Source organism: Oncorhynchus clarkii, chromosome 14 (genome assembly GCF_045791955.1).
Source record: "Oncorhynchus clarkii lewisi isolate Uvic-CL-2024 chromosome 14, UVic_Ocla_1.0, whole genome shotgun sequence".
Classification (NCBI taxonomy): domain Eukaryota; kingdom Metazoa; phylum Chordata; class Actinopteri; order Salmoniformes; family Salmonidae; genus Oncorhynchus; species Oncorhynchus clarkii.
Window position 1 is genome coordinate 34,069,830 of NC_092160.1, and position 27,723 is coordinate 34,097,552.

Here is a 27,723-nt window from a genome sequence, read left to right on the forward strand (position 1 = left end):
CTCAAATGTATATCATTTGCTTTTAATGAATTTGTGCTGTTTTTTTTTTCACGGTCCGTTTTGGCCATTAATTCCTGAAATGAAACACACTGGAGAGAACGGAGAAAATTACTTGCCGAGTTGCATTTTTGTCTGAATTTAAAACAAATAAAGGTAAAATAATTGGTAGGATGTCCCCAAAATCGACTAAAACCCTAGGCGGGTAGAGAACAGGCAGAATACAGTGAGAGAGAGATACCCTAGGCGGGTAGAGAACAGGCAGAATACAGTGAGAGAGAGATACCCTAGGCGGGTAGAGAACAGGCAGAATACAGTGAGAGAGAGATACCCTAGGCGGGTAGAGAACAGGCAAAATACAGTGAGAGAGATGGTGGGGGTGACTACACCTTCTTTTCCCTCAAAGCTGTTTTCCCTAGGGTGCAATTTTCACCTTTTTTGTTCTAAGCAAATGCGATGAACAACACCTCAGTTGCCACAAATAGCAGTTGGCAATAACCTACAGAAATGTGCATGAGGTTTTTAATTCCCCACTTGGTAATTTAAGGGGTTATCGTTTCCTGTAATAAAATAATGGAAATTATAATAAATAAAGGCACCAGAAGCAGTGTATTTCACACGTTATTAAATCAGCCACGAAGACACAGAGCAGAGGTAATGGCAACATTATTTTCAGTCGTCTGTTAATGAATATGGGGATATGCTTTTATTTCTGAGCAATTAGCAAATGATGATGAGGCAGGGACAGGTATGGCACTAAATTCACACAGCTAATAACGCACAGAGGGACCAAGACAATGCAGGTGTGTTCAAACCACAGTCATGACACCAGACACAGCTCCTCGTCTCTCTTTGTACTCCACCTCCCAGGAAATATTAACGGTCTCTGTCGAGATGCCCGTTTCACCAGGAAGCATTGTGGGCGTTTGGCTTGGTGATAACTTTAAAATGTTGTTAACCTCTAAACAATAAACAAAGACAATTTATAGGAAAAATATAATAGTAAAAAATGAAAGTGAGGAGGAAGTAACAAAGAACAGGTCACAGGGTCAGCCTCCTCCACAGGGTCAGCAGCCTCCACAGGGTCAGCCTCCTCCACAGGGTCAGCAGCCTCCACAGGGTCAGCAGCCTCCACAGGGTCAGCAGCCTCCACAGGGTCAGCAGCCTCCACAGGGTCAGCAGCCTCCACAGGGTCAGCAGCCTCCACAGGTTCAGCAGCCTCCACAGGTTCAGCAGCCTCCACAGGTTCAGCAGCCTCCACAGGTTCAGCCTCCGGTCTAGGGTTAGTTGTCATGCTAATCAGGCTGCATGTGTGTGTCTGTGTGCAGGTGGGGTTGACATGCTCCTCGTTGTGACTGGAAGTTGTAACATGATGCTGCAGTCTGTGTCATTGGGGATGTAAACACGGAAAGGCGGTTCCTCCCCAGTTCCTCCAGTCCTGTGAAATGCCCTGGGAACTGGGTGACATCACAGCCAGGGGTTTGACCTGCAGTTAGCGTGGAGCCCCACCAGGTATTGTCCTGGCTTGTCAAACATCCATTGACATAGTGATTCTTTTTTTACATCCGCTGAGCAAACGGTTCCGCTGCCGGCCGCAACAAGACAGAGGTAGGGGTGAGAGGGGTCCCACTTTCACCTCCTCTGCTCCCCATCTGCCCCGAGCAAAGCACCAGGAAGGGATGGGGGAAATCAAGCCCCAGGGTGCAAAAGCCACCAATGAATGTGTCAATCAGCTTCACCTTAGTGGTTGTTGTTAGTCATGTCTAACACCTTTTCAAATCACCTCATTATAACACACAGTGGGAGTGGACTGCAGGGTAAATTAGTGTATAGGTTATGAACTAATTAATAGTTTATTAACAGTTTCTAAACTACTTACAAACATTTTTCTACATTATAAAGTATACCATAACACACAAAAAAAAAAAAAAAAAACATTGTCAGCATCTTTGCTGCACATTCACATCGATTAGACGAATACATAATGTTCATTATTTCATTATGAAGGCCTTTTTCTTTCAGTGAAAACATACCGGAGAAATCAAAAGACGACAGTAGAGAAGATAAAACAGAAAAGGACACAGCCAAAGCGATACTCATTAACTCCTTCCACCCAACTGTCCTGTTCTGCCCCCTAGCGTTTATCACAGTGAATTACACACAGTATGGAAAAACAACCACCTGCTTGCTACTTGTCACTAAAAGCATTTAATATATATATAGATATATATCTATCTGAGAAGAGCCTTTTGGTAGAAATAGGAAGAGAATACACACTAAATAATACAGCTAGAGAATATGACTTCCCTGTTTGTCAGATGGAATATAAAAGTTAAAACCATGAACACTAGCTCCTTACTCTCGTGTGGCGCAGCGGTCGAAGGCACTGCATCTCAGTGTTACAGGTGTCACTACAGACACCCTGGTTCGAAACCAGGCTGTATCACAACCGGCCGTGATTGGGAGTCCCATAGGATAATTGTCCCAGAGTAATCCGGGTTTGGCCGGTGTAGGCCGTCATTGTAAATTAGAACTTGTTCTTAACCGACTTGCCTAGTTAAACAAATTAATTAACACAATTTACATTTCACATAACCTGCCCCCTAGTGGAGACACTGACACAAACACTTGCAGTCCAGTGGTTCAGATGCAACTGTTTATTGTGACTTCCTCTCTCCTTCTAGATCTATCCGCTACCTTCGAAGAGAGGAGCGTTAGCTAAATGATTCAAATAAAAAATGTAAAACCAACTAAATGTAAACGCAAGAATAACAAAAAAAAAATGACATCCACTACCTCTCACATTTAGTACTAGTAAAATACTGATTAAAAGTGCTAGTGCATCAGAAGAAAAAAAAAAACATTTTAAACACAGAATTGCTTCTGTTTCTTTGTTACTTAAAAAAGTCACAAAAATATGCATTGTCCTCATCTGCAAAAAACAAAACAAATCCAACTGCCAACATAGTAATCTAATTTCCATATTCTATAAAACAAGAGTATAAACATCTCCCAATACAAAGGCAACCTAAAGTAACTGTTTAAATTGCATTATATTCTGTAACGTCTATTCCATACCGAGTGATGTAAAACCTTGACACTGCATTTTGATAGACGTCATAGTGTCTCGGCAGGTAGCTAGATATATATATATATACAAATAAAAATAAATGTAGCTACTAAGTTTGTACATCTCTGTCTACAACCGCAAGTCAAACCATCAAAGTGAACACGGTCACATTCACCTAGAATATTCTCAGTTGAACAGTAACACAACTAGGAGAATGTCAGTCGAAAAATAATCTCAGTTGTACAGCAGGAGTCAGTTAAGTCCAACAGCGCATGGCTATACCCACTACCCACTGCCCACCCCCCCACCCCAAAAAAACATTTTTGTATGAGCACCATACTGCTATAGAAAACATGATGTATTGTAAGGCACAGCAGGTACACAACTGGACTAAAACATTATTTGGCATCAGGTTCCATCAAACAGGTGACTATAGCCCTTTGTAAAGGTACCTGGACTTTGGTTGTCAAAGTAGGATTAGGGTTGCAAAAAAGTCCCGAAACATTCCCAACGGCCCCTGCTTTTTCAGAAATCCCACTTGGAAGAATTTCAGGTTGGAGGAATCATTCATTACGTATTCCTTCATGATTCTTAGAATCCTCCAAGCAGGGAATTCTGAAAGAAATACTTTCAGAATTTTGGGAAATTTTCCAGAGTCAGGCTCCATGTTTACAACCCTAGACAGGATTAAGATCGAGGTAACCCTGACTGTCCTGTTCGAATCAGCTGGGGGAGATCTCAGACACTATGGGGAAGGATGGGAAGGTAGGACAGGAGTCTCTGTGCTTCAGTTTAAACATGAGTTGCTCTTTCTCCTGGGTGAGCCTCTGACAGAGACCTGCCTGCCTGTCTAACGCCCCTTGGAGGTCCTGGTGCTCCTTGGAGAGCTGCCTACAGACAGGAGCACAGGGAAGGATATATATATTAGAAGATAACACATTTATCAACATTGATAGTTTAGGACAGAAAGACATTGATAAAACAAATCTGAAGCAAAGTACTTTATAATCAATCTTTTGCTGACCTCAAATGACTATTCTTCACCAAAATCCTACATGCATTGTCATAAGTAGAAGTAGCACCAAAAACTCATCTATATCAACTACACAAGTTTGGATGGTGAAATTTTACTTTTACACTCTCAAGTACTGTAAACTGCCAGAACTTGCTTCCACTATGAAATATCCTTTCCACTTTCTCCACCAGGTGGCGCCACATTCACATCTTATGTAAATGCCGTTTCCTACATTTGAGTTTGCTTGAACAGAACTTGTTAACTTTGTTAATCTATTTACAGCCTTGTTGCCATGTATTCTTCTACAATGTGACTTGCTGGTAACAACATTAACTCCAGGGTAACTGACTGTTCCAAACAGAGAGACAGAGACGGTGTGGATATCATATGGTCTTACTGTAGAAGGCTTTGATGGTTGTCGATACGAACCCTCAGGTCCTCATTGTTCTGTAGAACATTTATGACCTGGTCTTCTAGAGACAGATTCTTCTCCACCTGTCAGGGTAGAAAAAACAAAGAAAAAAGTAAGGACCCAATCAGGATGGTGAAGACAACATGTTGACATTCATAGACTTTGTGAAACTATAACCCAGAGTATTTTTTGGCAACGCAGAGCACAGATTTCTTGTTTCTGTTTGATTTCCTTTCGTAAAGTGTATTGAGACTGAGATTATGCAGTTTAAATAAAGAATGACTTGAATTAGACTATAGCAGAAATCTCAAAGAGTCAGTTGCCTGGACTAGTCTGTCGGCCAGTCCATGTCCCAGTTCCCTACCAGAACCTGCATCTGTAGCAGTTTGTTCCCCTGCGCCTGAATGCGTTCACTCTTCATCTCAATGACAAACAGCAGACTCTCCTGCTCCCGCTCCCAGAATGGCCCAGGACTGCCGTGGGCCTAGAGAAAGAAAGGGAGGGTAAAGAGGGAGCGAGAGAGGGAGGGTAAAGAGGGAGCGAGAGACGGAGGGTAAAGAGGGAGCGAGAGACGGAGGGTAAAGAGGGAGCGAGAGAGGGAGGGTAAAGAGGGAGCGAGAGAGGGAGGGTAAAGAGGGAGCGAGAGACGGAGGGTAAAGAGGGAGCGAGAGAGGGAGGGTAAAGAGGGAGCGAGAGAGGGAGGGTAAAGAGGGAGCGAGAGAGGGAGGGTAAAGAGGGAGCGAGAGAGGGAGGGGAGCGAGAGAGGGAGGGTAAAGAGGGAGCGAGAGACGGAGGGTAAAGAGGGAGCGAGAGAGGGAGGGTAAAGAGGGAGCGAGAGAGGGAGGGTAAAGAGGGAGCGAGAGAGGGAGGGTAAAGAGGGAGCGAGAGAGGGAGGGTAAAGAGGGAGCGAGAGAGGGAGGGTAAAGAGGGAGCGAGAGAGGGAGGGTAAAGAGGGAGCGAGAGAGGGAGGGTAAAGAGGGAGCGAGAGAGGGAGGGTAAAGAGGGAGCGAGAGAGGGAGGGTAAAGAGGGAGCGAGAGAGGGAGGGTAAAGAGGGAGCGAGAGAGGGAGGGTAAAGAGGGAGCGAGAGAGGGAGGGTAAAGAGGGAGCGAGAGAGGGAGGGTAAAGAGGGAGCGAGAGAGGGAGGGTAAAGAGGGAGCGAGAGAGGGAGGGTAAAGAGGGAGCGAGAGAGGGAGGGTAAAGAGGGAGCGAGAGAGGGAGGGTAAAGAGGGAGCGAGAGAGGGAGGGTAAAGAGGGAGCGAGAGAGGGAGGGTAAAGAGGGAGCGAGAGAGGGAGGGTAAAGAGGGAGCGAGAGAGGGAGGGTAAAGAGGGAGCGAGAGAGGGAGGGTAAAGAGGGAGCGAGAGAGGGAGGGTAAAGAGGGAGCGAGAGAGGGAGGGTAAAGAGGGAGCGAGAGAGGGAGGGGGTAAAGAGGGAGCGAGAGAGGGAGGGTAAAGAGGGAGCGAGAGAGGGAGGGTAAAGAGGGAGCGAGAGACGGGAGGGTAAAGAGGGAGCGAGAGACGGAGGGTAAAGAGGGAGCGAGAGAGGGAGGGTAAAGAGGGAGCGAGAGAGGGAGGGTAAAGAGGGAGCGAGAGACGGAGGGTAAAGAGGGAGCGAGAGAGGGAGGGTAAAGAGGGAGCGAGAGAGAGGGGGTAAAGAGGGAGCGAGAGAGGGAGGGTAAAGAGGGAGCGAGAGAGGGAGGGTAAAGAGGGAGCGAGAGAGGGAGGGTAAAGAGGGAGCGAGAGACGGAGGGTAAAGAGGGAGCGAGAGAGGGAGGGTAAAGAGGGAGCGAGAGACGGAGGGTAAAGAGGGAGCGAGAGAGGGAGGGTAAAGAGGGAGCGAGAGACGGAGGGTAAAGAGGGAGCGAGAGAGGGAGGGTAAAGAGGGAGCGAGAGAGGGAGGGTAAAGAGGGAGCGAGAGAGGGAGGGTAAAGAGGGAGCGAGAGAGGGAGGGTAAAGAGGGAGCGAGAGACGGAGGGTAAAGAGGGAGCGAGAGAGGGAGGGTAAAGAGGGAGCGAGAGACGGAGGGTAAAGAGGGAGCGAGAGAGGGAGGGTAAAGAGGGAGCGAGAGAGGGAGGGTAAAGAGGGAGCGAGAGAGGGAGGGTAAAGAGGGAGCGAGAGAGGGAGGGTAAAGAGGGAGCGAGAGAGGGAGGGTAAAGAGGGAGCGAGAGAGGGAGGGTAAAGAGGGAGCGAGAGAGGGAGGGTAAAGAGGGAGCGAGAGAGGGAGGGTAAAGAGGGAGCGAGAGAGGGAGGGTAAAGAGGGAGCGAGAGAGGGAGGGTAAAGAGGGAGCGAGAGAGGGAGGGTAAAGAGGGAGCGAGAGAGGGAGGGTAAAGAGGGAGCGAGAGAGGGAGGGTAAAGAGGGAGCGAGAAAGGGAGGGGAAAAGAGAGAGAAGGAGAGGAAGAGTATAACATTAACAGCATACTAATGAAACCTGGAGACCAGATGTCTAAAGCAACAGTCCAACTAAGTGAACTGGTTACAGGATCATGCACACGCCACGCAGAAACAAACACACTGTGTGCGCACACACACACACCTGAATGTTCCGCTGCAGGTCCTTCTTGAAGGTAGACTGGTCAACTCTCTTCTTTAACTGATTGTACACGTGTAGCTCTGTAGTCAGCTCCTCTACCTCCTCCTTTAAAAGAAAACCCACTGGTCAGTTCTGTACGTCCTAGTACACAGTTAGAAGGTAAGGGGTACTGTATAGACCACAGTACATCAAAACAGGTGATACAAACTGATCAAGTTAAAAAGAGACAACTAAACACACACCTTCAACGTTCTCTCAGCTGCCTGGTGGGTCTCTGTTAGTAGTTTTGTCTCATCACTCTGTATCATCTGCCATTCTGTAGGGGATAATAGGGATTTATTATGTAATTACACGGGCCGGAATAACATCAATGATCACTCATTCTAGAACCAACAGAATAGCATCAGTCAATGACTACTCATTCTAGAACCAACAGAATCGCATCAGTCAATGACTACTCATTCTAGAACCAACAGAATCGCATCAGTCAATGATTACTCATTCTAGAACCAACAGAATAGCATCAGTCAATGATTACTCATTCTAGAACCAACAGAACAGCATCAGTCAATGATTACTCATTCTAGAACCAACAGAATAGCATCAGTCAATGATTACTCATTCTAGAACCAACAGAATAGCATCAGTCAATGATTACTCATTCTAGAACCAACAGAATAACATCAATGACTACTCATTCTAGAACAAATAGAAAACAAAATGCAGTTCCAAAACAAAATAATCAATATGGTAATTAGATGTACAGAAGTTATTTCACATGCTGTAGTCTTGCCTTCCAGCTGTCTCTCGTGCTGCTCTGCGATCCTCTGGCTCTTCTCCACGTAGAGAACAGTCAGGTCAGCAGCTGTCTCTGTTTCCACCTGGAGATGATCAACACCACAAGGACAGGGTTGAAGCCATGTACAGCCACACTTGTCATAGGAGCTAGACAAAGTGAATATCAAATATAAACAGTGAGATCTTTGTTATATAAACAAGTGTATAATACCAGATGAGCCAGCCATAACTCAATGTTGTGCCAGGTGTATAATACCAGATGAGCCAGCCATAACTCAATGTTGTGCCAGGTGTATAATACCAGATGAGCCAACCATAACTCACTGTTGTGCCAGGTGTATAATACCAGATGAGCCAGCCATAACTCACTGTTGTGCCAGGTGTATAATACCAGATGAGCCAGCCATAACTCACTGTTGTGCCAGGTGTATAATACCAGATGAGCCAGCCATAACTCACTGTTGAGCCAGGTGTATAATACCAGATGAGCCAGCCATAACTCACTGTTGTGCCAGGTGTATAATACCAGATGAGCCAGCCATAACTCACTGTTGAGCCAGGTGTATAATACCAGATGAGCCAGCCATAACTCACTGCTCAACCAGACCATGCCAATATGAGGACAGACAACATTTAACAATCCAACTGGCTGCTATCAACCAATCACTCAATACACCATAAACCTTCCAAGACTTCTCATTCTTACTTTGTCAACTATGTTGGCACAAATCACTGCCCCCCCCCCTTCTGGAAAGGTATTGTGATCCCAAAGCAGCCAAACAGGTCTAGGCTGCATCCCAAACTGAACCCTATTCCCTTTCTTAGAGCGCTACTTTTGAGCAGAGCCCTATGAGATGTTGTGTCCGCAATGGCACCCTCTTGCTCTGTTGACAGGAGGTTTACAAATCCATAGCCAGAGAACTTTGCAGGCGATCGCACCCGCTGTAGGTAGTCACAATACACACACCAAATAGGCAAAGATTGTGTCATGGAAAAGCATGTGTTTATTATCTCCGACAGCTGTAAAATATATATGACTTGACATCATGTTACTGTGCTGCTCTGGTTATTCTGCCTTCAGCTTGCGCCGACTTGAAACTGCACATCCTGGAAACATAGGTAGTGTCCCAAATGGCACCCTATTCCTTATGTAGTGCACTGTTTTTACCAGGGCTCATAGAGACTATATAGGGAATAGGGTGCCATTTTGGACACAACCACTACGAGACCTCAATTCAAAAAGAAACTAATTAAAATGCAAAATCACAATGCAATCCTGCAGGAAGAGCAGAAATACTTTTTCTGATCTGCTTAGTAATAATAATAATAATGATGTCCACATATACCTTAGTAGTGGCTATGTGGTTCACACTAATTACTACTAATGGCCTTTTCATACTATTGTTCCAACTGTACTGTGTTGGAATGGATATTTTATTTTCACATTGTCCTCTCCAACCCGGTTCCGGCAACTAGAGAATATACTGTATAAACAGGCCAGCCCAGTACAGTTGGCTAGGCTCTGCTCAGCAAAGTAGCGTGGAAAGGGTACATGGTGAATGTACACTGAACAAAAATATCAAAAACGCAACATGTCAAGTGTTGGTCCCACGTTTCATGAGCTGAAATAAAAGATCCCAGACATTTTCCATATGCACAAAAAGCTTTTCTCTCAAATTTTGCACACATTTGTTTACATCCCAGTTAGTGAGCATTTATCCTTTGCCAAGATAATCCATCCACCTAACAGGTGTGGCATATCAAGAAGCTGATTAAAAACAGCATGATCATTACACAGGTGCACCTTGTGCCGGGGACAATAAAAAGGCCACTAAAATGTGCAGTTTTGTCACAACACAATGCCACAGATGTCTCATGTTTTGCGGGAGCACGCAATTGGCATGCTGATTACAGGAACGTCCACCAGAGCTGTTGCCAGAGAACTTAATGTTAATTTCTCTACCATAAGCCGCCTCCAACATTGTTTTAGAGAATTTTGTAGTACGTCTAGCCCGCCTCACAACTGCAGACCATGTGTTTGGCATCGTGTGGGCGAGTGGTTTGCTGATGTGAACATTGTGAACAGTGTCCCGCGGTGGCGGTGGGGTTATGGTATGGGCAGGCATAAACTACGGACAACGAACACAATTTTATTGTTGGCCATTTAAATGCACAGAGATACTGTGACGAGATTCTGAGGACCATTGTCATGCCATTCATCTGCTGCCTTCACCTCATGTTTCAGCATGATAATACAATTCCTGGAAGCTGAAAATGTCCCAGTTGTTCCATGGCCTGTATACTCAGACATGTCACCCACTGAGCATGTTTGGGATGCTTTGGATCGATGTGTACGACCGCGTCTTCCAGTTCCCTCCAAAATCCAGCAACTTCGTACAGCCATTGAAGAGGAGTGGGACAACATTCCACAGGCCACAATCAACAGCCTGATCAATTGTATGCGAAGGAGACGTCACGCTGCATGAGACAAATGGTGGTCACATCTGGTTCTGATCCACACCCCTTAATTTTTTTTAAAGGTATCTGTGACAACAGATGCATATCTGTATTCCAGTTATATGAAATCCATGTGTTAGGGCCTAATCAATTCATTTAAATGGACAGATTTCCTTATATAAACTGTAACTCAGTAAAATCTTAGAAATTGTTGCATGTTGCGTTTATATTTTTGTTCAGTCTAAAAATGGTACAAGTATATAAACTCAGCAAAAAAAGAAAACGTCCATTTCTCAGGACCCTGTCTTTCAAAGATAATTCGTAAAAATCCAAATAACTTCACAGATCTTCATTGTAAAGGGTTTAAACACTGTTTCCCATGCTTGTTCAATGAACCATAAACAAATAATGAACATGCACCTGTGGAACGGTCGTTAAGACACTAACAGCTTACAGACGGTAGGCAATTAAGGTCACAGTTATGAAAACTTAGGACACGAAAGAGGCCTTTCTACTGACTCTGAAAAACACCATAAGAAAGATGCTGTAGGCATGCTGTAAGGAGGCATGAGGACTGCAATAAATTGCAATGTCCATACTATTAGATGCCTAAGACAGCGCTAAAGGGAGACAAGACGGACAGCTGATCATCCTCGCCGTGGCAGACCACGTGTAACACCTGCACAGGATCGGTACATCCGAACATCACACCTGAGTTACACCAGGAATGCACAATCCCTCCATCAGTGCTCAGACTGTCCGCAATAGGCTGAGAGAGGCTGGACTGAGGGCTTGTAGGCCTGTTGTAAGGCAGGTCCTCACCAGACATCACCGGCAACAACGTCGCCTAAGGGCACAAACCCACCATCGCTGGACCAGAAAGGAATGGCAAAAAGTGCTCTTCACTGATAAGTTGTGATTTTGTCTCACCAGGGGTGATGGTCGGATTTGAGATTATCGTCGAAGGAATGAGCGTTACACCGAGGCTTGTACTCTGGAGCAGGATCGATTTAGAGGTGGAGGGTCCGTCATGCTCTGGGGCGGGGTGTCACAGCATCATCGGACTGAGCTTGTTGTCATTGCAGGCAATCTCAATGCTGTGCGTTACAGGGAAGACATCCTCCTCCCTCATTTGCAGTCCATGAGGAAGAGATGCACTGCAGTACTTAATGTAGCTGATGGCCGCACCAGATACAGACCGTTACTTTTGATTTTGACCCCCCCTTTGTTCAGGGACACATTATTCCATTTCTGTTAGTCACATGTCTGTGGAACTTGTTCAGTTTATGTCTCAGTTGTTGAATCTTGTTATGTTCATACAAATATTTACACATGTTAAGTTTGCTGAAAACAAACTTAGTTGACAGTGAGAGGACATTTATTTTTGCTGAGTATACGGTATATGGTGAATGTAAAATGGTACACGGTATAGGTATAAGGTAAAGGGTATATGAAGGGCTGGAGGTAAAAAGAAACACTAGTGAGCTAAGGGTTAGGGGTGCTAGCAGTTACTACCTACCTTCTCAGCAGGGCCGGTGGTCCTTGCCGTTCTGCCACAAAACTAGAATAGTCCCAGTAAGCAAAATGACGTTGAAAAGACAGGTAAAAAACATTTTCCAGACGTTGAAGTTAGGTTCAATTTAGGTTCTAAATGAAAGGTGAATTATTTTCCAGGATGTTTTCAACATTTTGTTTCCAGGATGTTGAAAATGTGTCTTTTCTGGATGTTGAAGCATTAGCTTCGGTCCGTGCTTACCAAGGTGTAGCCTACAGTGTTGCCCGAAACTACATTTTATAAACACCCACCCATGTGGTAGGCCCACCCATGTGGTAGGCCCACCGTTTGTAAAACAAGCCGTTGCATTGGCTTTATTAGTCCTGATTCCTGTGACTTATCGATTTGACTATTTAAGCTCTGAAAATCAGCTACCCAACTTCATCAGGACTTATCGTGATCCTATTGAAGCTCTGAATATCAGATACCCAACTTCATCAGGACTTATCGTGATCCTATTGAAGCTCTGAATATCAGCTACCCAACTTCATCAGGACTTATCGTGATCCTATTGAAGCTCTGAATATCAGCTACCCAACTTCATCAGGACTTATCGTGATCCTATTGAAGCTCTGAATATCAGCTACCCAACTTCATCAGGACTTATCGTGATCCTATTGAAGCTCTGAATATCAGATACCCAACTTCATCAGGACTTATCGTGATCCTATTGAAGCTCTGAATATCAGCTACCCAACTTCATCAGGACTTATCGTGATCCTATTGAAGCTCTGAATATCAGCTACCCAACTTCATCAGGACTTATCGTGATCCTATTGAAGCTCTGAATATCAGCTACCCAACTTCATCAGGACTTATCGTGATCCTATTGAAGCTCTGAATATCAGATACCCAACTTTATCAGGACTTATCGTGATCCTATTGAAGCTCTGAATATCAGCTACCCAACTTTATCAGGACTTATCGTGAGCCTATTGAAGCTCTGAATATCAGATACCCAACTTTATCAGGACTTATCGTGATCCTATTGAAGCTCTGAATATCAGCTACCCAACTTCATCAGGACTTATCGTGAGCCTATTGAAGCTCTGAATATCAGCTACCCAACTTCATCAGGACTTATCGTGATCCTATTGAAGCTCTGAATATCAGATACCCAACTTCATCAGGACTTATCGTGATCCTATTGAAGCTCTGAATATCAGCTACCCAACTTCATCAGGACTTATCGTGATCCTATTGAAGCTCTGAATATCAGCTACCCAACTTCATCAGGACTTATCGTGATCCTATTGAAGCTCTGAATATCAGCTACCCAACTTCATCAGGACTTATCGTGATCCTATTGAAGCTCTGAATATCAGATACCCAACTTCATCAGGACTTATCGTGATCCTATTGAAGCTCTGAATATCAGCTACCCAACTTCATCAGGACTTATCGTGATCCTATTGAAGCTCTGAATATCAGCTACCCAACTTCATCAGGACTTATCGTGATCCTATTGAAGCTCTGAATATCAGCTACCCAACTTCATCAGGACTTATCGTGATCCTATTGAAGCTCTGAATATCAGATACCCAACTTTATCAGGACTTATCGTGATCCTATTGAAGCTCTGAATATCAGCTACCCAACTTTATCAGGACTTATCGTGAGCCTATTGAAGCTCTGAATATCAGATACCCAACTTTATCAGGACTTATCGTGATCCTATTGAAGCTCTGAATATCAGCTACCCAACTTCATCAGGACTTATCGTGAGCCTATTGAAGCTCTGAATATCAGCTACCCAACTTCATCAGGACTTATCGTGATCCTATTGAAGCTCTGAATATCAGCTACCCAACTTCATCAGGACTTATCGTGATCCTATTGAAGCTCTGAATATCAGATACCCAACTTTATCAGGACTTATCGTGAGCCTATTGAAGCTCTGAATATCAGATACCCAACTTCATCAGGACTTATCGTGAGCCTATTGAAGCTCTGAATATCAGACACCCAACTTCATCAGGACTTATCGTGAGCCTATTGAAGCTCTGAATATCAGATACCCAACTTCATCAGGACTTATCGTGATCCTATTGAAGCTCTGAATATCAGATACCCAACTTCATCAGGACTTATCGTGATCCTATTGAAGCTCTGAATATCAGATACCCAACTTTATCAGGACTTATCGTGAGCCTATTGAAGCTCTGAATATCAGATACCCAACTTCATCAGGACTTATCGTGAGCCTATTGAAGCTCTGAATATCAGATACCCAACTTTATCAGGACTTATCGTGAGCCTATTGAAGCTCTGAATATCAGATACCCAACTTCATCAGGACTTATCGTGAGCCTATTGAAGCTCTGAATATCAGACACCCAACTTCATCAGGACTTATTGTGAGCCTATTGAAGCTCTGAATATCAGATACCCAACTTCATCAGGACTTATCGTGAGCCTATTGAAGCTCTGAATATCAGATACCCAACTTCATCAGGACTTCCTTCCTATTGGCAGGAAACACAGAAGTATTTTCTTTTTCACTATGATCATCTTGTCAAAAATGTATAGATACAAACGTGAAACCTCTGATCACGACATTGGGGTGAGCCTTAGACCACAGATGATGCATGTCTGTTCTAACCAAATAGATAGATAGGATGGGCAACCAGGATGGACAGGTAACTCTTTAAACCACTTTTCATAGACCATAAATCCACTACTACATTAAGTGTGCTCTGAACCACAGCATCACGGAGAAGCACGGCCGGTCCGCTCATTAGGCAGGATTAGGCAGCCGCTTGTGGCGGCAGATTGACGAGAGCAACATTTTCTGACCGTTGGGCCAGTAACAGAAAGGATGCTGATTCGAATCCCCAAGCTGACTAGGTGAAAAATCTGGCAATGCGCCCTTGAGCAAGGCACTTAACCCTAAATTCTCCTGTATGTCGCTCTGGATAAGAGCATCTGCTAAAATGACTAAACTGTCTAATGTTATGAGCTCAATTCCCTGGATCACCTACAGTGCCTTCAGAAAGGATTCAGATTTTGTTTGGTAACAGCCCTAAAATTGGTTAAATAGTTTTTTTCCCCGTCTCATCAATTGACACACAATACGCCATAATTGCAAAGAAAAAAAAAACAGGTTTTTAGAAATGTATATTACAAATAAAAACCGAAATACCACATTTCTGAAGTATTCAGACCCTTTACTCAGCACTTTGTTGAAGCATCTTTGGCAGTGACTACAGCCTTGAGTCTTTTTGGGTATGACGCTACAAGCTTGGGTTGGCACACCTGTATTTGGGTAGTTTCTCCCATTCTCCTCTGTAGATCCTCTCAAGCTCTGTCAGGTTGGATGGGGAGCGTTGCTTCACAGCTATTTTCAGGTCTCTCTAGAGTTGTTCAATCGGGTTCAAGTCCGGGCCACTGAAGGACATTGAGACTTGTCCCGAAGCTACTCGCCGCTGAAAAACAGCCCCACAGCAGAACAGAGAATCTTGTTTCTCATGGTCCGAGAGTCTTTAGGTGCCTTTTGGCAAACTCCAAGTGAGATATCACGTGCCTGTTACCGAAGAGTGACTTCCGTCTGGCCACTCTACCAGAAAGGCCTGATTGGTGGAGAGCTGCTGAGATGGGAGAACCTTCCAGAAGGACAACCATCTCCACAGAGGAACTGTAGAGCTCTGTCAGAATGACCATGGTCACCTCCCTGACCAAGGCACTCCCCGATTGCTCAGTTTTGCCGGGCGGCCAGCTCTAGGAAGAGTATTGGTGGTTCCAAACTTCTTCCATTTAAGAATGAGAGGCCACGGTGTTCAACGCTGTAGAAATGTTTTGGTACCCTTCCCCAGATCTGTGCCTCGACACAATCCTTTCTCGGAGCTCTACGGACCTTCGACCTCATGGCTTGGTTTTTTTCTCTGACATGCACTGTCATCTGTGGGACCTTTCCAAATCATGTCCAATCAATTGAATTTACCACAGGTGTTCTCCAATCAAGTTGTAGAAACAGCTCAAGGATGATCAATGGAAACAGGATGCACATTACCTCAAGTTCGTGTCTCATAGCAAGGGTCTGAATACTTTTGTAAATAAGGTATCAGATTTTTAATACAGCTGTTTTCGCTCTCATTATTGAGTAGTGTGTGTAGAATAATGCTGTAACAAAATTGTGAAAAGTCAAGGGGTCTGAATACTTTCCGAAGGCACGTTACCTTCTCAGTGATGTTGTGGACCAGGGCACAGAGCAGTCTATGGGGTTAGTTACCTTCTCAGTGATGTTGTGGACTAGGGCACAGAGCAGTCTATGGGGTTAGTTACCTTCTCAGTGATGTTGTGGACCAGGGCACAGAGCAGTCTATGGGGTTAGCTACCTTCTCAGTGATGTTGTGGACCAGGGCACAGAGCAGTCTATGGGGTTAGTTACCTTCTCAGTGATGTTGTGGACCAGGGCACAGAGCAGTCTATGGGGTTAGCTACCTTCTCAGTGATGTTGTGGACCAGGGCACAGAGCAGTCTATGGGGTTAGCTACCTTCTCAGTGATGTTGTGGACCAGGGCACAGAGCAGTCTATGGGGTTAGCTACCCTCAGTGATGTTGTGGACCAGGGCACAGAGCAGTCTATGGGGTTAGCTACCTTCTCAGTGATGTTGTGGACCAGGGCACAGAGCCGTCTATGGGGTTAGCTACCTTCTCAATGATGTTGTGGACCAGGGCACAGAGCCGTCTATGGGGTTAGCTACCTTCTCAGTGATGTTGTGGACCAGGGCACAGAGCTCTCCTTGGGTTGGGTCTTTTAGTAGCTCCTCCCTCTCCTGGGTCCCGGAGGCAGACAGCACCTCCCGTAGGATCTTCAGCTGCCACTCATACTGACCCAGCTGCTTCTCCGTTTCTAGACCAACGTTCAGCTCCTCCAGAGGGACTTTACCTGGAGGAGAGGAAAACAGGGTTGTAATTCAGTAGGTAACAGAAGAAAACAGAAACATGGAGGGACTACCTGGACATGTCCAATAAGAAATGCTTGTTTTTTTTCATGGCAAAATCCTACATCTGCTACATTACAATGTAGCTGAATATGACCAAGTGCTGTGGTTATCAAGGCAGAACTTCCTCCTGGAATGCTCAGATAGAAATGTTGTGAATAGAGCGGACATGATTTCTTATCCTACATGTCTACATAATAGATTTATCTTGTACAGTATGTTCCACACAGTGAGTGGACAGAGGGTTTGAACCAAACCAGACCTAGCTGTAACATTTACTGGTCTGACTAGACTCAGTACAACACCAGTAGAATATACAATCTGTCACCTATAAATACTCCTAGCTACTCTGATATGTGTAGGGAGGGTAGGGGTGGGGGGGGGGGGGCGGTCCAACTTCTGAGGAAGTCATGTAATGCTCTAGTTTGGTGAACCACGTTCCGAATGATGATTCACCTGGAGACTTGTGCTAGCGCCACTAGCTAATGCCTAGGTTTTAGCTCAGCAGGCTAGGCTAACACAGTCTTGTTCACGTAGGCAGTTGTTGAAGGCATGATCCCGAGACCCATAATTACATGGCAACAGAGAACACTTCCGAGTACAACAGAGTACACAAGACAGTACCTGTTGAGTATTCTAATGCAGACAGCACAGTGTTGACAGTGTTTACAAGGCCATCTCAGTATCCAAAACTGACTGGTTGAAATTAGGTCATTGTGATGTCAATTTAATGAGTAATTCCAACCAGTTTCTGGGTGTAGGGACATCATTTCAACCACCGGGATCATTGCAAAGTGTGTATCAGTTAACCTTTCAAATGCAAAGGCAAAATGTAGATTTCCGCCTAAATAGACAAAGCCACAAGTAACTGCTATTCATGTGTAATTACATGATTCTGACATGCCAAAACTTGGTATATTTGGAAAGACGACGACATCTGGGAGATTATTTCCTCAGAAGATGGGGGGGGGGGGGGTTACGTAGTTCGGAATACATAAGATCAAGCACACACAAAAAATAACCGGCGTTTTAATTTATTTTTATTTTGAAAGTCATCTTTCATTGACAAGCTATAAGTGAATTATTGATGCCCAGAGCAGGAAATACATCAGATGGCTTCCACAACATGTGAACAATATCATAAAAATAAAAATGGAATTTATAGACCTGACAACAAAATGGGCAGATGTTCTAGTAAGTGGTGTCAGTTGTGGTCACGGGACGTTTCCAAGTGTCCCTAAACCTCTCCAAAGTGGCATATGTCTGTAAATTAGATCATTCCAGTGCTATTAAATATTTGCAATTCCTAAATGCTATGTGTTCGGTATAAAACATTTCTACCATATGAACCTCACTCAAACATTGTGGTGGTGTTATGGGGTGTCCAGGGTACAATCAAGTGTCCTTTCAACCTCTCAAAAGTGTCCGAAAGTGTCCGAATTTGACAACTGCACTGTTTTTGCACACTGGATTAGTAACTAACTACTATTGTTCACTATAAAAACTACATTTCTACAATACCAACGTCTCACAAACATTGTGGTGGTTTCAGGGGCACTCTCCAAAAGTGCCTGAACATTTAGCCTAGGCATATCTAATGTATTGGTCCCACATACAAATGAACTGTTCACAAAAACAATATAAAAAGCAACAGATAAGACCTTTTTTAAATGTTGTTTATCAAACAAACTTGGTCACACACACACACACACACACACACACACGTCCTTCACTAAAAATGTTTTGCAAAAACATAAATAAGCTGAACTTACAAATGGCATTCGTGTTTGTTTTTACATCCCAGGTGTAGATGATTAGATTTCACTTTCACCGTAGCTTGTGCATGTTGTGATAGTCTTTGAAGCAGTCCCACTTTGCCAGGAAACAAAAAGTAAACTGGCATTTCTGACAGAAGATGGGGGGGGGGGGGGGGGGGGGGGGGGGGGTTTGCGGGGGTGCTTGCTGGAGAGGTGTGGCCCCCAAACAGCATCATCAAAATCCTCTGGATCCTCCTGTGATGAATTTAAAAAAAGGGATATATTATTGTAAGACAAACTGAATTACAGTTGACTACATTTACAAAAACAACATTATTGTAAAGTAAAAACTCAATTTGTACAGTGACTCACATTAGGTGTGAAGCACACATGCACACACTCACTGCAAACAGTAACACTTTGGAGACAAAGCAAGAGGCGAGAACCACAAATAAACAATGGCCATGAAAGTTTAGTGGCCTCCAAAGTTACAAGGATGAAACTTTGAACAGCAAACTAATATGAAACATCGACAATAACTACTTTGGAATTATAGAACATTGAAATTACTTGTTACATAGGCCTATGTAAACTAAATCCTAAGACCAAAAAGCAGACAACTTATAAAAAACAAATACATTGAGTATATAAGCTTTATCAAGTCATGAAAATAATTTACTTACGGATCTAAACGTGGATCCAATCCTTCTAGAAAGCAATCTTTTTGTCAGCCGAGTCGAAATCCTTGTTGTCCAGATCGCTCCCCTGATCCGAGTCCGTCCAGTATTTTATTCAAAGCGTCTATGTCGGTATACTTACATAGTGGTTTTCTTTTTAGCTTCCTTTTCAGTATTCTTAGTTCTTACCCCCCCCCCCCCCCTTGAGAAGCAATATTTTATGTTAAAGCGATGAAATGTTTACAATGTAGTGGAGCGTGATTGGTGCGTCCCGTGTCTGAGCCAGGTAACAATAGTTCGCATTACGCATAAAAAGGTTATAAGCTTGCTTTATTCGACCCAGGTCAACTGCATATCCCTGAAAAGCTTATCTCAGTGGCTACAAGATTGCCAAGGTGCCATAGTAGCCAATCCCGTGTGTAATGGATGCCTACGGGATGTAAAGCAGACAACGTCATATTTTTGATGCGCAAAGATAGACACTGGGTGGACGTTCGCCGTGGGTGGACGTTCGCCGTGGGTGGACGTTCGCCGTGGCCACTAAATCATACATCATCAAATAACATTAGCAATAGACTAGATTTGCTCCTACCAACCTAAGGATTAACTTCATACCCCTACATATGACTATAGCTCAAACACAGACCTAATCGAAGCGTACATTGTAAGATGTTTGGTGAAAACGTTGTGTGAAATAAACATTTTGACCCTCGGGGCTGGTGATCAATAACGGTAGGTCACAGGCAGATGAATAACACATCGTCATGATCTGCGGAGTCACCGCTTTCGGTGTGTATCGACGTGTTCCGTGTTTATTTAGTTTATGCTTCACAACGCTAACCGGAATGTAGGCGGCAGCCATCTTGAAATGAGGTCCTCGGCTCAGCCTGCCGTTATACATTTGTATGCTCATATATATTAGCAAATCACACCAATGATTAAGGCACAGCTCAATAGCCAAGATACTCAGCTTTCCGCAGACTGTGAATACCTTTCTCATACCAGACTGAATTTAACAAAAGAGTCCCCAAATATGAATCCAACCCACAATCCTGGAGTTGCAAGCACCATACCAATGCCAACGGAGCTATACAGGAGGACCGTTATTATATACTGGTTATTAGTGGGCCCAATAATAAAGAGAGGACACGTCAGTATGGGCGCCTAGATTTTATAATGCATCAAGAGGCAGATTGATGTGTAAAACCCTCAGATGTAATAAAGGAGAGGAGTCAGTGTCAGTTTACAACACTACAGGAAACCACACCACTCACCCACTCCATCTTGATGGCTGTTGACCTTCTACAACACTACAGGAAACCACACCACTCACCCACTCCATCTTGATGGTTGTTGACCTTCTACAACACTACAGGAAACCACACCACTCACCTCCATCTTGATGGTTGTTGACCTACAACACTACAGGAAACCACACCACTCACCTCCATCTTGATGGCTGTTGACCTTCTACAACACTACAGGAAACCACACCACTCACCTCCATCTTGATGGCTGTTGACCTTCTACAACACTACAGGAAACCACACCACTCACCCACTCCATCTTGATGGTTGTTGACCTTCTACAACACTACAGGAAACCACACCACTCACCTCCATCTTGATGGTTGTTGACCTTCTACAACACTACAGGAAACCACACCACTCACCCACTCCATCTTGATGGCTGTTGACCTACAACACTACAGGAAACCACACCACTCACCTCCATCTTGATGGTTGTTGACCTTCTACAACACTACAGGAAACCACACCACTCACCCACTCCATCTTGATGGTTGTTGACCTACAACACTACAGGAAACCACACCACTCACCTCCATCTTGATGGTTGTTGACCTTCTACAACACTACAGGAAACCACACCACTCACCCACTCCATCTTGATGGTTGTTGACCTACAACACTACAGGAAACCACACCACTCACCTCCATCTTGATGGTTGTTGACCTTCTACAACACTACAGGAAACCACACCACTCACCCACTCCATCTTGATGGTTGTTGACCTACAACACTACAGGAAACCACACCACTCACCTCCATCTTGATGGTTGTTGACCTTCTACAACACTACAGGAAACCACACCACTCACCCACTCCATCTTGATGGTTGTTGACCTACAACACTACAGGAAACCACACCACTCACCCACTCCATCTTGATGGTTGTTGACCTACAACACTACAGGAAACCACACCACTCACCTCCATCTTGATGGTTGTTGACTTCCTTCACCGTTTTCTCCTCCTTCGCTTTGTTTTTCCTCTAAAAATATACAGAAAAGACAATGTTGTCATTGATCAACACGGGTCTAGTTCCCACAATATTAAACATGGTCTTATTTAACCATATCTGGGTAAATTGGAGGGGATTATGGTACACAAAATACCTAAAGACAGTTCGCACCCCATTTCACTTTGTTTTTCTTCTACAAGGAGAAAAGCGTGGGGTCTGATGTAGGAATACATTATGACTATATCTCAACATATTACAGATACACCAAAGTACTGAGAATACCTCAACACTATGAGATGTTTTGAAGTTACCAGGGAAACCATAACTTTGTAAACTAAAGCAGGGTAGGTAGGAGCTTATGTAAAGCTTCTGATGGGTGCTTGACCCATATTGCTCTCTGACTGGGAGTGATTCGTACCCACATGACTGGAAATTAATCTAATTAAATTAATAATTTGTTTGTTCAAAAGTTATATAAACATGTCCATGCTACAGTGTTCATACTATTTGTACAATGTGTTACACTGCTTTACTTCAAACTGATCATACCAGTACTTATGGAGCCTTAATAAACATTTCTGCATTAGATGGGGCGGCAGGGTAGCCTAGTGGTTAGAGAGTTGGACTAGTAACCGGAAGGTTGCAAGTTCAAACCCCCAAGCTGACAAGGTACAAATCTGTCGTTCTGCCCCTGAACAAGGAAGTTAGCCCTAGTTGTTCCTAGGCCGTCATTGAAAATAATAATTTGTTCTTAACTGACTTGCCTAGTTAAATAAAGGTAAAACAAATAAAAAATAAATAAAAAGATACATTATGCTGTTGTAGAATAACCTATACTAGGTGAGCATAGATTATTACACTAAGGAGTCAGGTCAATCATAACTGGTTTTGTAAGTAGGGCAATTCTAGCATAGGTCACTACTCTATATACCAAACTATTCCTAAACTGTCAAACAATACCAAGGTTCCTGACAAGACTAAATCCGGTCCTAAACCAGATCCGGTCCTTGTGTCCGGTCCTCAAGTATGAAGTATTAAGTCTGTGTAGACTGTAAAACAAAAAAAAAGTTGTATTGTCACAAACAGCAGATAAGTGTTGTTGTACAGGGTCAGTCAGAGTAGTATGATGTGGTGTTGTACAGGGTCAGTCAGAGTAGTATGATGTGGTGTTGTACAGGGTCAGTCAGAGTAGTATGATGTGGTGTTGTACAGGGTCAGTCAGAGTAGTATGATATGGTGTTGTACAGGGTCAGTCAGAGTAGTATGATGTGGTGTTGTTTTACAGGGTCAGTCAGAGTAGTATGATGTGGTGTTGTTTTACAGGGTCAGTCATAGTAGTATGATAGGTGTTGTTTTACAGGGTCAGTCATAGTAGTATGATAGGTGTTGTTGTACAGGGTCAGTCATAGTAGTATGATAGGTGTTGTTTTACAGGGTCAGTCATAGCAGTATGATAGGTGTTGTTTTACAGGGTCAGTCATAGTAGTATGATAGGTGTTGTTTTACAGGGTCAGTCATAGTAGTATGATAGGTGTTGTTTTACAGGGTCAGTCATAGTAGTGTGATAGGTGTTGTTTTACAGGGTCAGTCATAGTAGTATGATAGGTGTTGTTTTACAGGGTCAGTCATAGTAGTATGATAGGTGTTGTTGTACAGGGTCAGTCATAGTAGTATGATAGGTGTTGTTTTACAGGGTCAGTCATAGTAGTGTGATAGGTGTTGTTTTACAGGGTCAGTCATAGTAGTATGATAGGTGTTGTTTTACAGGGTCAGTCATAGTAGTATGATAGGTGCGCTGGAGCGAATTAGAGTTAAAGGCACAGAAAGATTTTTCACTTTTACAGCTCAGGCATTCAAAACAGTGACTTTTCGGTTACTGGGCCAACGTACTAACCGCTAGGCTACCTGCCACAATACAGTATGGCGGTCCATGGAGACCGGCCACCTTCTGGTATAACACAACGTTATTCCACCACCACTAACGCTGTAGAAACACATACCAACACGCCAAACATGGCGTACCTGTTTTATTTGTGCCTGGAAAACAGTGTAAGTGTGTCCCAAATGGCACCCTATTCCCTACATAGTGCACTACTTTTGACCAGAGCCCTATGGCACCCTATTCCCTACATAGTGCACTACTTTTGACCAGAGCCCTATGGCACCCTATTCCCTACATAGTGCACTACTTTTGACCAGAGCCCTATGGCACCCTATTCCCTACATAGTGCACTACTTTTTACTAGAGCCCTATGGACCCTGGTCTCATAGGGAGTTCACAACAACAGGAAGTGTGTGTCATATGGGACACAAGCCCAATAAAATACTATAATATCTAATATTCCAATAAGACAAGTGACTCCTGGAAGACTATGTAGAGACCAGTACAGCCTGAGGTTTGTTTGATTACCTTCTTTAAGTCCCAGTAAAGGATCTTAAGTACACAAGTCCAGGAGCAAATGTTGAAGAGGGTCTGGAAAGGCTCTCTTTAACACGACCATAAATCACATCTTCACTTCCTTCTCAGTATGCACATCCCAAACGGCACCCCATTCCCTATATAGTGCACTACTTTTGACCAAGGCCCATAGACCAGTGCCCAAAGTAGTGCACTACAGAGGGAATAGGGTACCATTTGGGACAGAGAGCCAGTCTCCACAGTCTTTTTAAACATAGGAGAAACTGCAACGTGGAGGCATGTCTTCACTGACTAAACTCACAGGGAACATCCTAGCCCCATGGCAAACTGTAGCCTACACAGGACTCCTAATGTTTAACAAGTTCTTCCTGGCCCCGAGTACAAGGTTAAGATTGAATGTTTTGTGAGAAACATCTAGTTCAGGTATGTTCTCACAAGAGTTGAAATAAACTTTCCAAGGAGAGTGTAGAATAAAGATGTGTCCTGTCAAAGGACCACACATAGGAGACAGACATATACCCCAGGCTGATAGAACTAGAACAAAAAACAGCCCCTAAACTCAAAAGGAAATTCAGAAAACTAAAACCACATCTTCAATACAACACAGGACATTCAGACTTAGTTTTAAAGGATATTTAATTTAGACTGTGGTTGAGTCTAGCAGAGAAACAAATGTTCCTTGAGATTTCATTAACACTTGGCTGAGTCTCTTCATGTGGCATTTTCATCATGGTCCATATGGAGCCATATTGATGTGTGTGTGTGTGTGTGTCTCTCTCTCTCCAGGCCCTCTCTAGCAGAACTTCACACTTCTCCAGTTGCTTACGTCAACCAGCCAAACAGATGGTTTTGTGATCTGCCATACAGCTTGCCAGTGGCTTGCAGTACCTCTAAGGTCATGCTTACTTTGTGGAGGAGAAACAGATTTTCAATCTCAAGGAGAGTTAGGTGTTTATATCAAGCACCACCAGGGACCATTGATAAAATGAAGGAATCCACTCACATAGAATATTGGCTAAACAATCAAATAATTCCCTCTGCTTTTAAACTGTAAGTGGTCTCACTCATCTGGCAAACAGACACATTGAAATGATATCCCCTTCAACTCAACGATTTATCTAGGTCTACCTCCTCTATGCCTCCGGGAAGTGGTACAAATCTGGGGTATCATTTCTGGATGGAACAAATCTGGGGTATCATTTCTGGATGGAACAAATCTGGGGTATCATTTCTGGATGGAACAAATCTGGGGTATCATTTCTGGATGGAACAAATCTGGGGTATCATTTCTGGATGGAACAAATCTGGGGGATCATTTCTGGATGTAATATAAACCTGTGCCACTGGTTGTAAATGTCAGAGGCAGTACTAGCACATTAATTAACTGTAGCCTAAAAACGACATTTAGTCGCATATTAAATATCACAGTTGCCATATCCTCAAGTCACTTCCTTTCCATCACAAACAGTGCAGTTTGTAGTTATTGGTTGTTGTCATAGAAAACACGACCTGGTCGCAATTGTAAATGAGAACTTGTTCTCAACTTGCCTACCTGGTTAAATAAAGGTGAAATAAATAAATACAATCTGAACCATGTAGAAAAACCCAACAACTCATATGACCAGAAAGTAGACATGTTGACAGATGTAATCCAATGACTACGCAAGGCTACAGGGTGTCAATCAATGAATGAATACAATGTACAATATACTGGTAATGATGACACAATGACACTGAAGGATGAGATCATTGATACATTGTATCATCGGTGACTGTCAATGTCTGGCCAACCTGCAACTTCTTATAAGTAATTCGGGAAGAATCGCATCAGATGAGTTCCCTGCACCGCTACAATTGACAAGTAGGTTTCAAACTCGTGGGGTAGTCAGTATCAGAGGATCGACTCCATATCTTCAGTTATTTTCAGCGGTTTCAAAAACGTAGAACACTTTGCACAAATTGACTGATAGCCTAAATCACGCGTTTCAAAAACATTGATGTTAATGAATGTGTGATCTCGGTTGTAAAATCTACGAGATTAATGCACGTGGGAAATTAGGCTACACTAACAAACAGTTTCTTTATCTATTTAAAAAATAAGTTATCAACACGTACTGTGCCAGGAATCGGTGCGACAATGGCAGCTACAATAACAAAACATCACTTGGTTCGCTAATTGACTTCCTAGATGATTTCACAACAAATATGAATAAAAACATATATTTTTTGCAAATTCCGCCACACACCTTGCTGTGGCTGCAACCCATGCCTGCCCCGCGTCCACTCGTCACCCCTACCAGTCCTTTCCTAGAGTTACCAACTCTTCTGAACGCCGGGATGTGGTCGGGTCTCTCAAGAAGTCCGTGTAATTCACTCACAACAACTCACTCAAATCTACCAGATGGGCGGTTATTTTTCAAAACCACAATCACTGATTTTAAAACAATCTGGACAAACCTAAATACCCACGTTCGAGAAGGGGAAACAGTTTTAAAGGTCAGTGGATTGTGCATCCTGTTGCGCACAATTTAGGTTTGTGGGTGTTTCAAATCTACTGATTTGAAATTTTACCGTAATACACCGAAGACGCGACCCATCAGACAATACAATGATTTTCAACGAAAATAATAGGTTACCTAATCATGCGTTTTATCCATGGAAAATGTTTTCCTTTTGCCTGAGCTATTTAATCATAGCAGGCCTATAATGTGTCCCCTGAAATATTGAATTCTCACTGTAATAAGACAAAAATAAAGAATTGTATGGATTGATCTGAATCTATAATTTTGTTTATAATACATGTTGGGGAACAGGCCAATGGAAAACACAAACAAGTCGATGGAAATGTAATAGACACACAGTAGATCCATCCAGCCAGCCAGGGAGGGAGGGTTGTCAGAAGGGCACGGGCCTTCATGTTTTTACTTTACAGACTAATTCCTTCTCTGAGGAGCAGGTCATGTTGATCTTCCAGGGAGGGGTAGCCAGCTGTAAAGACTCCATATCAAAGCCTTGCCCCTGTAGGCTTCACACAGCCCTCTGGGATATCTTACCAACCTGCAACATTTCATCATGTCCCATAGCTAAAAATGATTGTTGCCCTCATGACTTACAAATCAAATCACAACAAATTGTATTTGTCACATGCTTCGGTGTAGACTAACAGTGAAATGCTTACTTAAATTACCGAGAACGCAGAGAGCAAGAACATAGAGAAATAATAGAAAAGTAAAATATGTAACAATAAAAGTAATAATAAATACACAAAGAGTAACGATAACTTGGCAGTGTACAGGGGGCACCAGGACCGAGGCTATGTGCAGGGGTACGAGGTCATGGAGGTAGATATGTGCAGGGGTACGAGGTCATGGAGGTAGATATGTGCAGGGGTACGAGGTCATGGAGGTAGATATGTGCAGGGGTACGAGGTCATGGAGGTAGATATGTGCAGGGGTACGAGGTCATGGAGGTAGATATGTGCAGGGGTACGAGGTCATGGAGGTAGATATGTGCAGGGGTACGAGGTCATGGAGGTAGATATGTGCAGGGGTACGAGGTCATGGAGGTAGATATGTGCAGGGGTACGAGGTCATGGAGGTAGATATGTGCAGGGGTACGAGGTCATGGAGGTAGATATGTGCAGGAGTACGAGGTCATGGAGGTAGATATGTGCAGGAGTACGAGGTCATGGAGGTAGATATGTGCAGGAGTACGAGGTCATGGAGGTAGATATGTACATATAACTAGGAATAAAGAGACAGATGATTAACAGTAGAAGCAGCGTACGTGATGAGTCAAAAACATTAGTGGCTGTTAGTTTACAATCACAT

General features: G+C 43.7%; 1 protein-coding gene across 1 annotated transcript; it reads right to left on the minus strand.

Annotated features, from left to right (window-relative positions):
* Positions 1-1,808: 1,808 nt before the first annotated feature.
* Positions 1,809-26,323, minus strand: LOC139366551 (coiled-coil domain-containing protein 69-like). The gene is made up of 9 exons (XM_071104170.1): positions 26,140-26,323; positions 21,444-21,504; positions 16,538-16,722; positions 7,818-7,905; positions 7,267-7,340; positions 7,028-7,129; positions 4,859-4,978; positions 4,480-4,577; positions 1,809-3,958 (listed from the first exon to the last, which is right to left on the minus strand). The coding sequence occupies exons 1-9, from the start codon at positions 26,158-26,160 to the stop codon at positions 3,790-3,792; spliced, it is 918 nt and encodes a 305-aa protein (XP_070960271.1). The 5' UTR covers positions 26,161-26,323; the 3' UTR covers positions 1,809-3,789.
* Positions 26,324-27,723: the final 1,400 nt, after the last annotated feature.